This window comes from Capsicum annuum, chromosome 6 (genome assembly GCF_002878395.1).
Source record: "Capsicum annuum cultivar UCD-10X-F1 chromosome 6, UCD10Xv1.1, whole genome shotgun sequence".
Classification (NCBI taxonomy): Eukaryota; Viridiplantae; Streptophyta; class Magnoliopsida; order Solanales; family Solanaceae; genus Capsicum; species Capsicum annuum.
In genome coordinates, this window is record NC_061116.1 from 104778603 (window position 1) to 104798819 (window position 20217).

At 33.5% G+C, this 20217-nt stretch overlaps 1 protein-coding gene across 4 annotated transcripts; it reads left to right on the forward strand.

Moving 5' to 3' along the window:
- The first annotated feature begins 1517 nt into the window (after positions 1–1517).
- On the forward strand, positions 1518–14540 carry LOC107873263 (delta-1-pyrroline-5-carboxylate synthase). 4 transcript variants are annotated; one of them, XM_047414834.1, is made up of 21 exons: positions 1523–1831; positions 2357–2428; positions 2520–2623; positions 3313–3415; positions 3548–3709; positions 4198–4475; positions 6516–6666; positions 6755–6919; positions 7025–7102; positions 7834–7923; positions 8214–8300; positions 8425–8511; positions 8588–8684; positions 8794–8897; positions 8990–9065; positions 12634–12784; positions 12916–12984; positions 13199–13265; positions 13352–13422; positions 14040–14129; positions 14257–14540. In XM_047414834.1, exons 1-20 carry the CDS (start codon positions 1613–1615, stop codon positions 14119–14121), a joined length of 2313 nt encoding a protein of 770 aa, XP_047270790.1. In that variant the 5' UTR covers positions 1523–1612; the 3' UTR covers positions 14122–14129; positions 14257–14540. The 4 variants fall into 4 exon arrangements, with proteins under 4 accessions (XP_047270788.1, XP_047270790.1, XP_047270787.1 ...); XM_047414831.1 differs by having other exon boundaries at positions 1525–1831; positions 4186–4475; XM_047414832.1 differs by having other exon boundaries at positions 1518–1831; positions 14040–14540.
- The last annotated feature ends 5677 nt before the right edge of the window (positions 14541–20217 follow it).

The window sequence follows — 20217 nt, forward strand, 5'->3', positions numbered from 1 at the left end:
AGAGGGTAGGGAGAGAGAGAAAGAGAGTCGTTAGAGCGGCGCCGGAGGTCGGCGCTGGGGACCGGAGGTCGAGTCGGGTCGGCGCCGACGGTCGGCGACGGCGACGGCGACGGGGGCCGGGGACCGGGGCGAGCGAGAGAGAGAGGGTAGGGAGAAAGACTACTCTATTAACTTAAAAAAGACTTATTGGTCAAAATTTGAAAATAAATTGCATGATTGCATACAAGCTTTAATTTTGTAAATAGGATATTCATAAATAAAAATAATTTTTCTAATTAGTTTTAACACTTTACAAAACACAAATTTATGTTAATAATAATTTTACTGTCTCATTCAAAAATTACATGTATCTCCCTCCAACTTAAAAACATCATAAAGTGGAAACAACAAAAAAATAATGAACAAATAAAAAAGAGATAACAAAAAAATATTTGTAAGTAAATGATTGAATCTAAAAAATTCCAAAGTAAACAATTAGTTATATTTTTACTTTTTATTTTTATTTTTAAAAAAGAATAATAAAGTTTTGCAAAGAAAATGCACAAAGTTATAATATGTCAAAGGGTATTTTTGTAAACAAACAATATTCTTTTTAAAATATAACAATACATATTATTTTCAATACATCAAATCAAACACTGCATAAAAAATAATTTCAGTATTACTAATCTCTGCACTATTAATCCCAACATTACTAATACAACCTATTCAGTATTATCTTATACACTCTACCGAACGACCCCTAACTGTTATAAAATTTCTCCCGTAAAACTTTGTCAATTTTTCAGGAAAACTTTTTGTTGGCCAAGTTGTTAGGAAGTATTTTGTTGGAAAATAATTTCAAAAATATTTTTTACAAATTTTTAACATTTACAAAAACTCTAAAAAAATATGATCAATATTTTTAATGGACATCACCAATTCTTTAAATGATGCAAAGTTACCTACGTGGATTAAACGAATATGAGACTGCTATGATGTTCAATTCAAGTGAACAAAATTTTTTCGAGATATAATAAAGGTATATACGTAAAATATACTATATTTTAATAATTATTGAACTTTGCAATCACAGTTTCAAAATTACAATACGTTTAGTGTGTGTTAAAGAATATGTTTAATTGATGGACTAAGAAAATAGTATTTGGATTGATAAGAGTGGTTATGACTCCAATCAGTAAGCACATGAAGTGTTTTTGTTTGTTTACCTTTCATTTTCACATGCAATTTGTAATTTTGTATATGGTTGTGCTTGAGATGAAATAAATAAAAAAAGAAAAAAATAATTTGCGAAAACTCGTGAGGAAGAGACAAGTCACTGACCTAATTTGTCCTGACTTGGTTTTGATTGAAGCAGCGAATAATAAGGCCAGAACGTGGGGAAGACCATATTTTTCTGCTGATTTGTTCCTGTCAAATTTCCAGGATTACCCTTAGACGTGGCATACCGTAATTGCTCTATTGACAGCGCCACACAATATATATATATATATATATATATATATATATAATAAAATAAAAAAGGCGACAAATTAACCTATGTGTGTGTCCTACGGTTTCTCCACCCCTCAATCTACCTGAGGGATCAATTTGTGTTTATATATAAGTATGGATGGGTAGATATCTTCCATCTCTTCTAATCTACAAAGCACTAGGTAAACCCAGAAACATAGGACTTAGGAGGATTCAACATTTTGTGCTTAGCGGGTTTAAGGACTCTCCGCATTACGCCGTTATTCTGTCTTTTGTTTCTCTATCGTATCTTTTTACTATGGATTCTGCTGATCCTGCTCGGGCATTTGTTAAGGACGTCAAACGAATAATTATCAAGGTACTTTTGTTCTTTCTTTTTTGTATTGGTGTCTCATTCCGCGTTCTTTTCTCCCTGATCCTTCTTTTCCCACGAATTCTAATTTAAAATTTCTCTATCAATTCCTATTGTCCTCTTTTTTAAAAAAAAATTGTTAGTGTTCAGTAATAGTGGCTATTCTGCTTCGTTTTCCTTTGCTAGTTTGGAAAAAAAAAGGTCGTAATTTCCTTCCTTTTTGCTTAGTAGTTTCACTCGTTAGCTATTTTTCATGTTACCCTTTTCCTTTTTTGAGAACTGTGGTTTCTTTGCCAACTTGGGCGCCCTGGCCACTAAGCTTTAATCAGATGGTAAAAATATCGTCTAAACATTTTTCCGTCTCGCTGGTTTTTCGACCTTGGCTTTCCATGATTTTCGCACACATCATTGACGGCTAGCTGTCAGATGTAAGATGTTATGTTTGGTTTACCATCTTTTTTTTTTTTCGTAATCTCTGTTATTAAATAGATTTAGTTCTCTTTGTAAGAATGTGTTATGTCTTTTCCAAAGGTTGGAACTGCGGTCGTGACTCGAGGTGACGGAAGATTAGCACTTGGAAGAATGGGGTCACTGTGTGAGCAGGTGGATCTTATATTTGCTCAATTTCCACTATGTGGATTAAATAGTTTCTTTGTATCAGATGTTACTATGTGTGCTCACAAACTACTTACAGATTCGGGAACTTACCTCTCAAGGCTTTGAAGTTATATTGGTGACCTCAGGTGCTGTTGGTGTTGGCCGTCAGCGGCTTCGATATAGGAAGCTCATTAATAGCAGGTTTCTGCTTTGCTATTACTGACGAAAAGATGTGCTCTTTGGGTTATAAATTCCTATTCAAATAGCTGTACAACCTTTTTAAGTTAAATGCAACTTTTGGTATCATTAAAAAGTTTGTGTATGGCCCATGTTAAGTGATATGGTTGAATGAGGACCTCTTACTAAAGTGCTAACATGTATAGAGCAGTCTATTTCATGGATGATCATCTCTTCCTACTGCATTAAAAGACATCTGATATAATCTTTGCCTATTGTATTAAAAATGTTCTGATGATAAAGAAATATATTGTGTTAGCTGCCTAAATTATGGACATAACTCTACCAAGAGTAGACCAGAAAGTTATACATCTGATTTTGTTTGTTGTATGTATTATCCTTGTCGTCAAGAAGCAAATGATAATATTTTACATTTTGGCATTATCAAAATACTACTTTAAAATATCAAGCAAGTCTGATCCATTATGCGCATTTCAAATGCGATTTTCTAAGTACTGAATAGCTAATTGGGACTTGTAATGTCCGATCCGATAGCTGCTGGTTGAACTCGAAAAGAGTTCGTTGTGAAACTTGCCTTAGACAAATTCCATATAGGGATGGGAAGTCAGCTAGTCCGTCAAGTCCAGTTTGTTGAGGTCTAGGTTCCCTTGAAAGTATGTTTACTAATCCTTGGAAAGTTTCCATATTTTCAGCTTTGCTGACCTTCAAAAGCCTCAAGGTGATCTTGACGGCAAGGCTTGTGCGGCTGTAGGTCAGAATGGCCTCATGGCTCTGTATGATACGTTGTTCAGTCAGGTAAAAGCTTGGTTTTTCGAACTTCTATGTATATCTGTACGGTGTAATACCTCATTTTGTTTGTCGGAGTCATTCCTTATTTGCTCAAGGGTTGTATATTGACCTTCCTCTTTGTTTCTCACCTTTATACAGTTGGATGTAACCTCAGCTCAGCTTATGGTGACTGATAATGACTTTAGAGATCCAGACTTTAGGAGACAACTCAATGAAACTGTAAACTCATTGCTCTGTCTAAAAGTTGTACCTATATTTAACGAGAACGATGCTATCAGCACGCGGAAAGCTCCTTATGAGGTACCATTTTTTTTAAATACTGTACTTGCTGTATCTGGAGCTTTCTATAAGAGTTCCTTTGCTAGTAGTTCAATAATGAATTTTATGAGAATAAAACAGACTTGCTAACTTGTGTCTAAGACCTACTAACCAAGAGTGCAACTCTCAAATCTTGAGAAATGTTTGTTCAACTTTTTCAAGTATAGATCCTCTGGAACCTGCTTGATCATTGATATGTCTGAGACCATGAGTTACACGTATTCTCTTTATTTGGATGTTGTTTTATTACTTTATTATTCACGTCACATGTACCCTTCTATAAATTGGTTTCTTTTACTTTATGGTCCAAAATATCAAGTTGATTTTGTTTGATCTTCAGCTTTGCCTTGATGTGATTTGATTTCAACTTTTAGCAAGTGTCCACAGATAATAGGTGTTGAAATTCTTCCATTTTTGTTCTTCTAGGTTCATGTTTGTCTTAATAATGACAGTTTTAGCTCTCCTTGCAGGATTCTTCTGGAATCTTTTGGGATAATGACAGTTTGGCAGCTCTATTGGCTTTGGAGCTAAAAGCTGATCTTCTTGTTTTGTTGAGTGACGTAGACGGTCTTTACACTGGCCCTCCAAGCGATCCACAATCAGAGCTAATTCATACATACGTTAAGGAGAAGCACGAGGGATTGATTACTTTTGGAGACAAGTCTAGAGTGGGAAGAGGGGGTATGACTGCCAAGGTAAAAGCTGCTGTGTATGCAGCTTATGCTGGCATTCCTGTTGTGATAACTAGGTATGATATTAGTACTTACAAAATTCTGACATTGTAAACTCTTACATTAGTTGAACTTTTAGCTTTCAATCAGGGTATAGAAGCTTGTGCATATGAGTGGTAGCTATTATGTTATTTTAAGGATTTGCATTGATTGACCCCAAAAACTCATGATCCAAAGTTGTAATTTGATGATAGAAAGCTTTGAGATTTCTCTTTTGGTCAGGCAGAGGTGGTTAAGAAGTTCTACACTATTGGAAGCTTCTGCTTGATGTATTGACAAAAAAATAAAATAATTAATGGGTTAGGGTTCTTGCTGGATGAAGGACAAACCAGGCCCCTAGTGGTCCTTCATGGCAATCGTCATTACTTTCGCACGAGGGCATGGTATGGCTTTGTTCTCGGTCTTGTTTAATAATGGTTGCATTAATTGCTAATAAGGTGGACCAAATTCTCCCCTGCAATTTTTCCATGAAAGAGGTGATGCTACCATCAAATCAGTGGGATCAAGGATTGAAGTGGCTTCAAAGTAATGAGTTTTTGAAAATCCTACAAAAGTATAGATATTAACTATTGAACCTATATTTTCTTTTCTTTTTCTTTATCAAAAAAAGAAATAATAGGTTCAAGAGTTAATATATATACTTTCCTGGGATTCACATATGCATGTGTATATGTGTGTGTGTGTGTGTGTGATACCACAAGCGTAGACTGGAAGGGTAGGATGTACTTAGACCTTACCACTACCTTTGTATGATAGAGAGCTGTTCTGATAGACCCACAGCTCAAATGAAGCATAATCAAAGCAAGATAGAAAGGAGAAAAACATTAACATACCTAGTGCAATCCACATGTGGGGTCTGGGGAGGGTAGTGTTAACACACCAATACCTTTTGAGGTAAGAGAGATTCTTTTCGACAGACCCTCAGCATAGAAAGAAAAATAACGACAACAAAATACCAAGATCAGCAATGAAACGAAGGAACATGTAGTAGTAAAATTGAAGACTAAGATACTATGTGAATACTAGGTACAACTCCTATATAAGGAGAAGATGAGACTAGCTCTCTGCCTCTCCTCATATAAGTTCCACAAGTTTACAACACACGTCTATCTGCTGCCTTTCTTTCTTAACCCTCAACCTCCAAACATTCCTCTCTAGGGTCATGCCCTCAGTAAGCTGAAGATGTGTTATGTCCCGTCTAATCACCTCCCTCAGTTCTTCTATGTCCTACCTCTACCGCTCCCACAACTTGCTATATCCAAGCTTCCACGCCTCTGCACCTCCTCTTCACATGCCCCTTTGCATCCTCATCTTGTCCGCCAGGAAGCCATGTCGAACTTATTCTTAATCCTGTCTCTCCTAGTATGCCCGCACATCCATCTGAGCATTCTCATCTCCACTACCTTCATCTTCTAGACGTGTGCGTAGTATTCAGATTTTGCTTATTATAGAAGTGGTAAAAACACCTCCTCAATGCTCATTCTGTAAAACTATCAGTCAGTATTTTCTGGTTCCCGTCTTTGCTGTCCCTGGGTGGATATCTATCTATCTACTTCTTGGAATTTGTGAGTCCAATCCTTAGTTCTGGGAGTGATAGAGTTGAGAGGTTCTTTTTCTTTCTTTTTTTTTCCTGAAAGGTAACTTAGAGTTGACAGAAAATTTGTGGGCCATGTTGAGCTAATTAAGATATATTCTTACTGTCTAAGCCAAACATGATGGGTGCTATTGAACCCAAATTAACATCATAGATCTGCCTCTGCATCAAACGTCACAAAGATAAGCTAGTAAATTTAACAATTTTATGATGAACTTTATCTATTTACATTAATAGGCATAATGAGTTTTTAAAGGTGAGAGCAGAACCAGATGCTTGTAATCACAAAATTTGTCCAGTTGACAATGAACACAAATCAGTAACTGATGGATGCATGTTGTATTTAGCAAAACATTTCTCTTCAACCTATTTGATGTAATGTTTTGGTCGCTCACTGTTTGTGTTGCTTTCTATATGTCAACTCTTGTTGATTGCCTCTCTCTCTCTCTCTCTGTGAATCAAGTGGCTTCGCCAACAATAATATCATTAAAGCACTAGATGGAGAATGTGTTGGCACTCTCTTTCATCGTGAAGCCATTAAATGGGCATCAACAGGAGATGTTGATGCTCGAGAGATGGCAGTTTCTGCAAGGGAATGTGCCAGGCGGCTTCAGGTATTATATCTAGAGGACATCTAAATTTAATAAATTGCAGTAGAGCTGCATGGATGTGGCTTCTAACTATTTCTTCCTTTAACTTCAGGCCCTCTCTTCTCAAGAAAGGAGTAAAATTTTGCTAGATATAGCTGATGCACTGGAAGCAAAAGAAGAAGAAATCCTGGCTGAAAATGAAGCTGATGTGGCTGCTGCTCAACAAGCTGGATATGAGAAGTCTTTGATATCTCGGTTAGCTTTGAAGCCTGGAAAAGTAAGACATTGCTCACTTATGACTTATGGTAGATAGTGTCGTGTAAATTATTTTCACTGCATGATCACATACTTATTTTAGTATTCTTGCTGAAACTATATATAGATTTCAAGTCTTGCAAACTCAGTCCGTGTGCTTGCTAACATGGATGAGCCAGTTGGCCGCATTTTAAAGAGGACGGAGGTAAGAATCTTGCTTTTCGGGCACTACCTAGTGAACTTTTAACATTATGACTTGTGAAATGACGAGGTGAATAAACCAGATATCATTATTTGTATAATAAGATTGCTTTTGTTGAAATTACGAGCACAGATTAGTTTGCAGAGGTTTATGTTGAAATAGCTTCTTATGAAATAACTTTCTGAAGCCTGGACAACGTAGTTGGATCAGACAATATAGTGGATAGGATAATAGCTGTATCGTAGAGTGGGTTAAGAGAGTGTATATTTATCTTTGACTTAGAGCAGGAATAGAACAACCCAAAGACTAGCAGTGAATAGAAAATAGTATCGGTCTCATTTTCCAATCTATCCCATTTTCTTTATCGAAAACTTTTTGAATGGATCCAGGCAGTGGCTTTCACGCACCTCAAGCTTATTTTGGTTGCTTAAAGGCTGCCTAAAAGTAGCTACAAATAATTTAGTATTGAACTAAATTTTCCTTGGTCCTCTGGTTCTTTGTCACTAATTGTACACCTGAAAAGCTAAAAATGTTGTTTATGGAAATCAAATGGCATAGACAAATTATTCTTTACTCTATTGTATCTTTAACCATGGAAACGCTTGGTCAAGTTGGAATTTAGGGAATACTGATAAAGTGCATCCATTTATGACTTGAAAACTTGATCACTGATTTATCTTTGAATTCATTCTTGGATGTAATCTTGACTTTTGGAATGTTATTGTCTTATCTAGCTTGCTGATGGAATAATATTGGAGAAAACATCATCTCCGCTAGGTGTTCTCCTGATTATATTTGAGTCGCGACCAGATGCACTGGTACAGGTAAGCAGGGGTTGAAAATATTTTACTTTTTTTGTTGTCAGGAAGTTATACTGCATGCCAGTTACATGCGTCCCTTAGTTCTTTTTTAAATTACAAAATCCTATCAAAAAGGAAAAAGAAAATGGAGTGCTTGGATTTTCATGGTACTTGTGCAGCAGCTTGTCTTTTTCTTCATGCCAGGGGGTGAGGTTATGGTCCATTTTATATTGGAGCCAATAGATGCTTGAATTGTCTATCCTTGGTTTATTTCTCACAAGTTCACCAACCCTTATACACTATTTGTGGAGCAGATAGCTTCTCTAGCAGTCCGAAGTGGGAATGGCCTCTTGTTGAAAGGAGGGAAGGAGGCCAAAAAATCAAATGCAATTTTACACAAGGTTCAATCGAGAATATAATATGTCTTCTCAGACCATTTTTCTGTGGTGTTTCAACTTCCACTTGGTAATATACATCTTTTAACCTGTTCTACTTTACTTTTCTGGTTTCCTCCTTTTATATCAGGTGATTACCTCATCTATTCCTCCAAGTGTTGGTGAAAAACTTATTGGGTTAGTGACGTCTAGGGAAGAGATCCCTGAATTGCTTAAGGTACATTTTATATATCAAATGGAAGTGTACATGAGATGTGAGTTTGGCTCTGATCTTTTTCTTCCCTCTGCCCCAGCTTGATGATGTAATTGATCTTGTTATACCAAGAGGTAGCAATAAACTTGTTTCACAAATAAAAGCTGCAACAAAAATTCCTGTTCTTGGGCATGCTGGTAATTATATCTCATTGCAATTATTTACAATTTTTACATGCTATATGCACAATTTGCTTCTTTATTAGAAAGCGTGCTAAGATGGTGAAGCTGCTACATTTTCTTCCAGATGGTATTTGCCACGTTTTCATTGATAAGTCTGCTGACTTGGATATGGCCAAACGTATTGTTTTGGATGCAAAAACAGATTATCCCGCTGCCTGCAATGCAATGGTAATTTGTAATATTTTGTCCTAATACAATGTCCAGTATCATCTTGTAAGACACATCTTTAACGTCATTTGTTTAATTACTTCTGTTTATAGGAAACACTTCTCGTTCATAAGGATTTGGTGCAAACTGGAGGTCTTAATGACCTGATTCTGGAACTTCAAGAAAAAGGTGATGCTTCTTCTGCAAACTCCTTGTACATTTAAGCTTCTAAATGAGTTCTGTTTGGCCTCTTAGCTTTAAGCAAGCAATAAAGATTCTGAAGGTAAGTTTGGTAGTGACATGTTTTCTTGATTGTTATTCTGTAATTTATTACTTCTTCCTTTTCTTTTTCTACTTTAAGTGGCTGTTATTACTAAATCTCATCTATGGAATGTATTTTGCAGTATGTGCACTGTGTCGTCTGATTTGTTATTCTGTATGATTTGAGCATTCTTCTAATTTTTTTGTTTTAACCTTTATTTTGTGGATACAAAACCAATCCATCCTTTGTCGTGCCTCCCAGAGCCAATCCTTTACTTTCATTAATTACTTTATTTATTTTATATCTCAGATCAAGGCTCTTCTTCCTTCATTCATTTATGTTTCAAAGTGTTTCTCACTGGTTGTAGTTCTCTATGTAGTTTCATGTCATATTTGCTTTTTAGTATTTCAACTTTTAGCTTTAGGATGTTTGGATCTCTATTGTTCGCAGTTCAATCGATCAACTCATCTCATCCCAAAATAGTTGGAGACACTCATGATTGTCATTCATACGTGAACTGTCAAATATATGAATCCTGTGTTTCTACTCTGCTCTATTGAGGCTAATTTAATGAACTGTCTGCTATACGAATCATCTTTACCTATTTTGATTTATTTAAGGGGAGGACACACTTTACCCTCCCCAGACCCCACTATGTGGGAATATACTAGGTATGTTGTTGTCAAGGGAGGGGATGACGAAATGTTGGTAGAGGACACCCTCACTAACAGGAGGTGACAATCTTCTTTCCATGAACTTTTAAATAATGAGGGGGACAAAGGTTTCGTGTTGGGGGATTTTGAACACTCAGAGAGGAGTCGTGATTATGGTTATTGTAGGCGTATTAAGGTTGAGGAGGTCAAGGGGGCTATTTGTAGGATGCGTAGGGGTACAACCACTGGGCCAGGCGAAATTTCGGTGTATTTTTGGAAGAGTACTGACGGGGCAGGTTTGGAGTGCTGACAAGGTTGTTTAACATCATTTCTAGAACGGTGAAGATGCCCAAAACTTGGAGATGGAGTACGATGATTCCATTATATAATAACAAGCGGACATACAGAGTTGCAACAACTATATAGGTATCAAGTTGTTGAGTCATACTAGGAAGGTTGGGAAATGGCGGTAGAGTTAAAGTCAAGGAGGATTGTGATAATTTTTGAGAATCAGTTCGGTTTCATGTCTGGCCGCTCGACTACAAAGGCCATTCACCTCATGAGGAGACTAGTGGAGCAGTATAGGGAGAGAAAGGACTTGCACATGATGTTCATCAATAGCTTAAGAAGCCCACGACAAAGTACCAGTAAGGTTATGTTGTGGTGCTTGGAGGCTAGAGTTGTGCACGTGGCATACACTAGGTCGATTCAAGACATGTATGATAGAGCGAAGACGTGTGTGAGGATTGTAGGAAGAGATTCAGAGAACTTTTCTGATTTGATGGGGTTGTACCAGGGGTTGACTTTTAGTCCTGTTTTTATTTGCCTTGGTGATGGATGTATTGACACGACACATTTAAGGAGAGGTGCCTTGGTGTATATTATTTGTTGATGTTGTAGTGCTAATTTTCGAGACTTGAGGAGGAGTTAATGGTAAGTTGGAGGTTTGGAGACAGACCTCGAGTCTAAAGGGTTTAGGTTGATCAGGATCAAGACGGAGTACTTGAAATATAAGTTCAGTGATTTGACACATAAGGCAGACGTGGTAGTGAAGTTAGATTCTCAGGCCTTTTAGAAAAGATGTAGTTTCAAGTATCTTGGGTCTTGGGTCTATGATTCAGGGGAATGGGGAGATTGACGAGGATGTCATACATTGTATTGGTACAGGGTGGCTGAAGTGGAGGCTCGTGTAGGGAGTCTTGTGTAATAAGAAGGTGCCTCCTAAGCTTAAAGATAAGTTCTATACAGTGACAATCTGATTGGCTATGTTGTATGGAGCGGAGTGTTGGTCAGTTAAGAACTTCCACATCCAAAAGTGGAAGGTGGCGGAGATGAGAATGTTGCGATGAATATGTGAACTTATTAGGAGAGATAGATTTAGAAATGAGATTATTCGATAGAAGATGGAAGTGGCTTCGAGGGAAGACAAGATGCAGGAAGTGAGGTTGAGATGGTTCAGACATATGATGAGGAGGTGCCAGGATGCCCCAGTATAGAGGTGTGAGGGGCTGGCTATGAATGGTTTCATGCGGGGTAAAGATAGGCCAAAGAAATATTGGAGGGAGGTGATTAGTCATGACATGAAGCAGTTGCAGCTTGCGGAAGACATGATCCTTGATATGAAGGTGTGGAGGATGCGGATTAGGGTAGAGAGTTAGTGGGGAGGAGTGCATCCTTACTAGTAGGGAGGAGTGCTTTGTGTGTAGTTGTGCCTGTAGTCATAGTGTTATGCATTCGTCTTGTAGTTTCTCGTTCATGGTGTTTTGGTGTTGTTGGTAATTCTTGTAGTTTATAGTATGAATCTATCGGTATCTTGTTTCTTGTATCTTTCTATTGTGTGTACACTTTAACCCTTCCTCCCCAGATCCCACTTTGTGGAAATATATTGGGTATGTTGTTGTTAAGGTTAATTTCGTTCCAATACCTAGTAATTTATCTTTTTTGGACATATTAGGTTTCTATAAATCTAGAGATCCTCTAAATACCCCACTTTGTGCGAATATACTGCGTATGTTGTTGTAGAGATCCTCTAAATCTCATTGTAAAACTCAATTTCAAAAAAAATCTCACTGTAAAATTAAAGATTTCAAAGTACTTAGGATTTGTACATGTATATGGCTATCATCTATCGGTCCAACTTTCACCAACTTGACATGAAATTTATATATTACTGAACTTACTATTTACTGTTTTTAATTAGAATTTTCTTGGCAGTTTATTTGACCGGTCTTTGAAGGATTTGATAATTATACTTTTGTGTTCTTGCATTCTCAGATGAAACTGTAAACTGAACTTATAGTGTATATTCTTTATAGTATTTTTCAGATAATGGTATTTTCCTATAAATCTTTAGCTGTAAATTGCTAGGGATTATATAGATTTTAACCACATACAAGCATGAATTCAAGCTTGTATCTTTCACCAGCATACAAGTTGGTCATGTGTTTTAAAAATGAGTTAATGGTCAAAAGTACACTTGAACTATCACTTTTTTGCGAGTTTCACCCTCCAGATATCAGTTGTTCCTTTTCCAACCTGAACTATTACCATCTATGTATTGAAGGACACCTCGAAGCTATCTAGGCTAACTATCAGTTGTTCCCTGTTCCACCAGAACTATCACTATCTTCTCAACTAGGTGTATTTTAATACATAGATGGTGATAGTTAAAATAGGAAAATGGAATAACTGATAGTTGGGATATGAAACTCGTGAAAAGTTATAACTCAGGTGTTAACTCTTTACAAATCTACCAAATGCTAGTATTTTGTCCAATTGTTTTGCCTGAAAGCACATTTTATAGATACAAAGATATGTAAAATGATGTCTGCATCATTTGCAGGTGTTTCTTTGTTTGGTGGACCTAAAGCTAGCTGTGTGCTTAATATTCCTGAAGCAAATTCCTTCCATCATGAATATGGTGCACTGGCTTGTACTGTGGAAATTGTTGAAGATGTGAATGCTGCAATAGATCACATACATCGTCATGGCAGGCAAGTTATTACATTTCTCAAAACTATTCAATTATTAAGGCTGTTGTATATGTCAATTTCAATTTATTTTATTTGAATCTCTTTTATGCGATTGCAAAATGCTTATGTGGTTCTACCTCAATCATTGACAGTGCTCACACTGATAGTATCATTACTGAAGACAAAGAAGTTGCTGAACTGTTTTTACGTCAAGTTGACAGGTATACATACATGCCACTGCCTGCTTTATTTTGATATTGCTCTGCATGTTTTTGTTCAACCTCCTGAACTTGTAGTTTCTTGAAACATTGTATACTTGACGTCTAGGATTTCACAAGTTTCCGAAACCATACGTATTGCTACTCACTTGAGCTGTTAATGTGAGAAACATTTTATATGATATTTGATCTTCTTAACGTTTTGTTCAATTTTCAGTGCTGCTGTACTTCATAATGCAAGCACAAGATTTAGTGATGGGTTCCGCTTTGGACTTGGTGCAGAGGTATAAGATGATCTATAGATCCAGATTGTATGTTTGCTATCTTTGTTTCGCAGTGCAACATAACTTGATTGTTTTTGGCTGAATAGGTGGGGATTAGTACAAGTCGCATTCATGCTCGTGGTCCAGTTGGAGTCGAGGGATTGCTGACAACTAGATGGTATCATGCTAATAATTATCTGAATTTGAGTCAAATTACTTCTCTTTCTGGCAGTTATGCTGTTTTAAATACAAGTTATATCTGTGAACTCCTCTTGAGACATTTGCCTTGAGAAAAACATTGTGTACTTTTACTAGAAATAAATAGTCAGTACGCATTTTTTTTTTTTTTTTGACGAAGGTAACTGAATAGTCAGTACGCATTGGTTTTTTGAGCACCATTTTTTTGATTCGTTCTTGATAGGATTCCTCACTGAAGGTTTGGCTACTTGGTTGTATTACTGTAAGTCTTATGATTGATTGATGGGAACGATCGCTAGGTCTGATTATATAGCTATTGGAGTTTAGTCCAAAGCAATCGATTGGTCCGATCATATAGCTCTTTGAGTTTAGTCCGAGTTTATTCCAAAGCAATCTATAGGTCCAATTATATAGCTACTTGAGTTATACTTAAGCTGGTTTTAATAGGTTTGTAGGAATATGGAGATGCAAAATTTTAGTTTCTGCTTGGTATTTTAAGACTGGAAGCTAAACTGATATTACCATTTTCTGATTCACTTTTGAACTGAAGTTCTATTCGGTACACTGACGCAATGATATATTCCCTTTTTTCTGTAGGCTTGCAAGGGGTTCTGGACAAGTTGTTGATGGTGATAAAGAAATTGTCTACACTCACAAAGACCTTAATCTGGAGGCTTGAGGGTAAATGTATGCAAGTATTATTATTTTTGTTATTATTATCCTCCTCCTCTGGATCTGGATAAAGATGCGTTATGTACACTTGGATTTGGTAAAGCGCTTTTTGATGCTTATCCTGGGATTACAAGTGTTTCAGCTGTGGATATTGATTTATAATGGCAAGAAAGAGGAACCAGCGGCAGGAGGACAACTTACTGCTGGGCGAAATAATTTTTGTAATTAGCAGACGTTAATGAAGTTGGTTTAGTAGATCATTATGACTTGGGTGCTCTAGTGAATTAGCTGCCAAATTTGTCTCATTAAGTGCTTCCGGTTAGTTATTATTAAAACTTAGAAATCTGCATCCCAAGAATAAATATGTTGAGTTTCATTATGTTGGCGAAATTTAATACTAGTTCTTTATGATGTTATCATCTTTCATATTTCCACTTTGTAATCTCAAGAGTTAATTTATGTGCACCGACAATGTTAAACTATTTCAGCATTGTCAGGTTATTTGTAAAGTAATTAGCGTGCACTAGCAACCTTTAAAAAAAACATATCGTTTGGTAGAGTGTATTGGAAAGTTAATACATGCATTAGTTTAATGTGTATTAGTATTATTTTGTTTGGTATATTTTTTTTACCTTATGTATAACTGACGCTTGCATTAGTTATACACTCTATTGTCTATTGAGGTGTGTATTACTAATACCTCAAAATTAATTCGGAAAAGAATCAAAAATATCCTTAAAACTATTGAAAATGAATCAAAAATACCCCTTGTTAGTTTTTTGGCTCATAAATATCCATGTGTTTATTTTTTTTGGGCTCAAAAATGCCCCTCGTTGCTTTTTTGACTTAAAAATACCCTTCTCTCTAGCGGAATTCCATGAAGCACGCCATGTGAATAAAAAAATCATTTAATCAGTCCACGTTGGCGTACACATGAAAAATCACTCCATTTAATTCATTTAACCATCATTTTTATTCTATTTAAAAATTCAACACGATCCAAAAGGCAAAATTCAATTCTTCAATTTTTTTCCTCAGATCATCTCTGTCACGGCCTTCCATTCTATTATTAACATTTTCAAAGTTATGAGACTCACTCTAGTAATTCTTGACCTTATCAACTTGTGATTTTCCTACATTGACACTAAACTTCCTCTCTCGACAATTCAATTTTGCCTTCGAATCATCATTCCTCTCACTACAATCAGTTTCCTCATTAGACAGATTCAGATAAGAAATCCAGTAGCAATCCGAGCTCTTGAAAATTGGACCGACTATTTGAGGATCCAATTGTCTAGGATTGACCCGATTCTTTTGAGTAACAATTTGAGGACCTGATTATTTCCTCATCTTTTGCCTTGATCGATCCAGAATATCTGAACCCATCACATGAAAAATAAGTAATCAAATTCTTCAATTTTTTCCTATCGCTTTTTTTTTTAGTATGGGGGAGGTTGGATATTTTAAATAGACAAACTTGGGTTGATGGTTAGATGGATTAAATGGAGTAATTTTTCACATGTATGCTGACATAGATTGACTAAGTTACCTTTTTAATCCACGTGGCATGTTTGGTGGCATTTCATTAGAGATAAGGATATTTTTAAGCCAAAAAAATTAACGGAGGGGTATTTTTGAGATTAAAAAATCAATAAAGTTTGAGCCAAAAAACAAACGGAGGGTATTATTGATCCATTTCAAATAGTTTAAGGATATTTTTGACCCTTTTTCAGTAAGAAAATAAAGTAATTTTTGGTGTTCATACATATGCTGATTGCTAGTTGCATTTTATTTTTGATAAAAAATGTATTTATATCTAATAAGAGAAGTAAAAAGTGCCACGTGTCAGCACCATAAAAAAACAGTATTAATAAGTTTAAAATTAAAATTAAAATAACGTTTTAAAAAGTATTAACTGTCATTATTAAAAATTTAAATAACTTTTCAAAAACTATTAAATGCCATTATGAAAAAATAAAATTTAATTAAAGAATTTTATTATTTAAATAAATCTAAATTTTAAAAGGCCTTAACTTTATTTTAACTGCATATGTAATTTAAAGTTTTTATTTACACGAGAAATTGTAAATGAAATTAATAAAATTTACATGAGAATAAAATTTTAATAAATTTTAAACAAAATTTAAATAAAATAATGAAATTTAAATAAAAACTAACCTACAAAATTCTTAAATCTGCAACAAACAAAAAAGACAAAAAGAATAATAAATAAAACTAACCTATAAAATCACACGAGCACCGCTAGGTTAATTATTAATACATATAATTTGATTTTATTTTTTGAATTCTTAACAAATTAAATCAATAAATAAAATAGTATGTTTATATTATAATATAATGATAAATATGATATTCAAATCATTTCTTTTATTTATTTATTTTGAAAAATTAAATTTTAATCCTTATCACTTATTATCTGGTGTGATTTTTAAATTTGAATTAAACAAAAATTGAGTTGGAATCCTATTTATAATTATTTTTTTAACACGAACAACTCATAGCGCGGGTACAAAGACTAGTATAATTTCTAATAAGGAATGAACCTCCACGTGGATCTTGGTTTACTAGTCATATAATTCAGCGATCTTCGTATTTTATAATTTTATTGTATACTTTGCCTATTTCTAACTGTTCTTTTATAAACTAGATATGCACAGTCTGTGCTAGCATGAGCCCAATATATATATTTTTTATTTCAATTTACGTGACGTAAATAGAATTTAGATAATTAATCATTAACATAATTTAAGTTTTTAATTATTGTGATTTATAATACTTTTTATTCTATTTCAATTTAAGTGACAATGACATAATTTCGAGAGACAGCCAAATATTTTATATTTTTTAATTTTTAAAATTTTTAATTATGTGATTTATAATATTTTTTACATAATTTTTTCAATAAAATACGAATACTCTCTTCGTTTCAATTTATGCGGCACAAACAAAATTTTGGCAATCATTCAATTTTTTAAATATTTTATTAATTACTGTTATTTACGGTACTTTTTATTTCATTTTCAAATAATATATGTTGTTTTATATCTTCCTCTGTCCCGTCCCAATTTATATGACACAAATATAATTTTGATAGTCAATTAAATTTTTTATATTGGCATATCATTTTGTTATTCTTAATTTTCTAATACATAAATGACTTATAATAATGGGTGGTATAGATCATCATTTCAAGGACGACAATTTAATTTAAAACATCAAGAGTTAATTTTGAATTTTATGTCTATTTTATCTTTTTATTAAATATCATTAATTGTTTTAATATTTAGATGACTCAGAATAATTAATTAAGAGCGATTGATTATGTTACTCCTATAAAAATTAACATAATTTTTTTTATATTCAATAGTAATCATCGATAATTCACCGGTGTAATATATTAATTAAATACGAAATGCTATATTTTGCATAGACAAAATATGATATTATTAAACATTATTGAATAGTGCATTATGTTTATCTCTCACAATAATAAAATTTATTATATATTTTTCTTTCTTTCTTTTTTACTTGATAGATATTGACTCAATACAAATCTTAAGAAAATATTCATTAGGAATTTATTTAATTAAATTAAATTTATTAATTTTGTACTTTAAAAATTTAAAGTTAAGTTAAAATAATAGTATTTCTATATAAGAAAAATAATTTTAAAATTTAAATTTACTAAAATAAATAAGTAAAAAAAATTAATTTTAAATATAAAAGTCAATTAAAATAATAAAATTAATTTACTTTAAATATTTAGTTGCAACTAATTAAGATAAAATTATTATATTATTAAATTATTTAAATTTAAATAATTTAAATTGAATCTATGAAAAGTTGGAAAGTACTATGGGGCCACCTACTTAAATGTAGCTTGGAGGGGAAACTTGTAAATAAATAGAATAAGGTGAAATTTTTAAGGGCATGGTCTGTAGTTAAATAGAAGATTGTGGAATTTTTTAAAGTTATTAATAAGATACAACTAACATAGCACAAAAGACAAATTCTTTAAGCAGATTTTTCTTGTAAAAAGACTAAAGTGCCCTCAACTTTTCATTAAATTCCAAGAAGCAGCTATGTTGAAGTTGGCTCTTCTTATGTCTTCCTCTCTTTCATCCCAATTTATGTGCACTAATATAATTTCAACAGTCAATCAAATTTTTTATGTTGACATATCATTTGTGTCTATTTTATATTGTTTCGAATTATTTTATATATTTTAAGGCTTAAACGACCATAATAATTACTTATGGGTGATATAGTAAAATAACGATTGAAGCAGCGAAACAAACAAGTCTTAAATGACTTATAATAACTAATTAGAAATGATATAGCAAAATTATCATAAAACATACTTGTGAAAGAAAGTAAGTGGATCTCATATAAGACGTCAAGTTAATTTAAATATCAAGAGTTAATTTATTATTTTATTTCTATTTTATTTTTCTATTAAATATTACTAGTTTTTAATATTTAGATGACATTTAGAATTAATTGGGGGCGATATAGTAAAATTAAGGTTAAAGCAGCTAAAGTAGGCACATCATAAATATCTATTTTATTTTTTATTAAATATTATTAAAATTATGATTGAAACAACTAAAGCAGATAACAAAAACAGACATGTTGACCTGTTGCCTGAGTTAACTCCCTCTTGTTATATATAATAATATATAAAGAAGGGGAGGGGGAGGGAGTACTCTAATAATGTGGAGCATTATGACTATTTATATAGTTAATTTGGTATAGATTCATATTTTTAACATTTTAAAAAATCCACAACTAAATTAAGTCTTGCAAATTAATAAAAAATAAATTGAGTCTCAAATTATCACGACTTTAGTTATTACAATAGTTAACTTCTAATTGAGAAATGTTGGTTCAATCTATGTTATAATTAAATTGGATTTTAATTTGTCACGACTATAGTCAACATAATTAGTTGACTTCACCATATAATTATTATATCTAATTATATCTCATAATTATAAAAAAAAAAAAAACCTCCACCTATTTGCATTCTCTACTTAATTATAACTTAATTATTGTGCTTAATAATTGACAAATGAAAAGACTTAGTGAATTCTCAATAACACTCAATATCAATTTTATAACAATTACAATCTAACTTTTTAAATTCTAATTGTTCAATGTAAGTCACAAATTATATGGATCACTATAAAATATAGATATTAAAGAACAATTTTTTCACTGCACGAATTTTTTTCCTCTTCTTCTTTGTACGCAGTTGTTTCTTTCTTCTTTTTCTTTTTGTTTAGCCTTTTCCCTAATTACTATTGTTTTTGTCATATTTGTTATTTTTGTTACGCAATTACTTTTTTTAAATAAAATGTTCATTATTTAGGGAGTGGGGAAGATGAGAATATTATAACTCTATAAGATATTATCCGTGAGTAGTACTTAGAAATATATTATTATAATAACAATAAGTTATAGAACGTATTGGAAGTTTCTACAAGTTAATATAGTGACACAAGAAGAAGAGGTGAGAAGGCAGACTACAAAATAGGTGTCACTCCCATGTTTAACCAAAAAGATAATATTTCAGCTTGAAAGGGTTTTTAATTATCAAAGTGACAAAAGATGAAATTTATTTAGAAAAAGGATTATGGCATAATTCTGTGTACCAAGTCACTTCTAAAAAATTCTTTTCAAAACGGTTCGACTCTTTTAAATAGATTTGCGAACAGAGATTCCAGCTAAGGAATTCTGTTGATCGAGGAAAAGGTGTTAGGCACCCCTTGATTCCGTGGTTAGACCACAGTCGCTTGGTAGAGCATATCGACTAATTTGATATTACGAATGTATAAACCACACAAAAACACATAAAATAATCAATCAAACACACAAAACAAAACAAAACAAATTCAAAATATAGTGTCCAGTTCAATTATACAATCTAAAAATAGAAAAAATACAAAAAAATATAAATCTTATTCTAAGCTAAGCCTAAAACTACACCCCAATGCCTTATCCGATGCCTCGGCCTTGATCACGAGCCTCCTCCGCGTACAAGATACTTCAGGACATTCCCCGGATAAATCAATACAAATCC

What these genes read in the sequence shown, in the direction of transcription:
- LOC107873263 (XM_047414831.1), top strand. Translation starts at nt 1,613, where the DNA reads ATGGGTAGATATCTTCCATCTCTTCTAATCTACAAAGCACTAGGTAAA. An exon ending in CAAATGCAATTTTACACAAG is followed by an intron (nt 8,301 to 8,424) that starts GTTCAATCGAGA and finishes CTTTTATATCAG; the next exon opens with GTGATTACCTCATCTATTCC. An exon ending in CACATACATCGTCATGGCAG is followed by an intron (nt 12,785 to 12,915) that starts GCAAGTTATTAC and finishes AATCATTGACAG; the next exon opens with TGCTCACACTGATAGTATCA.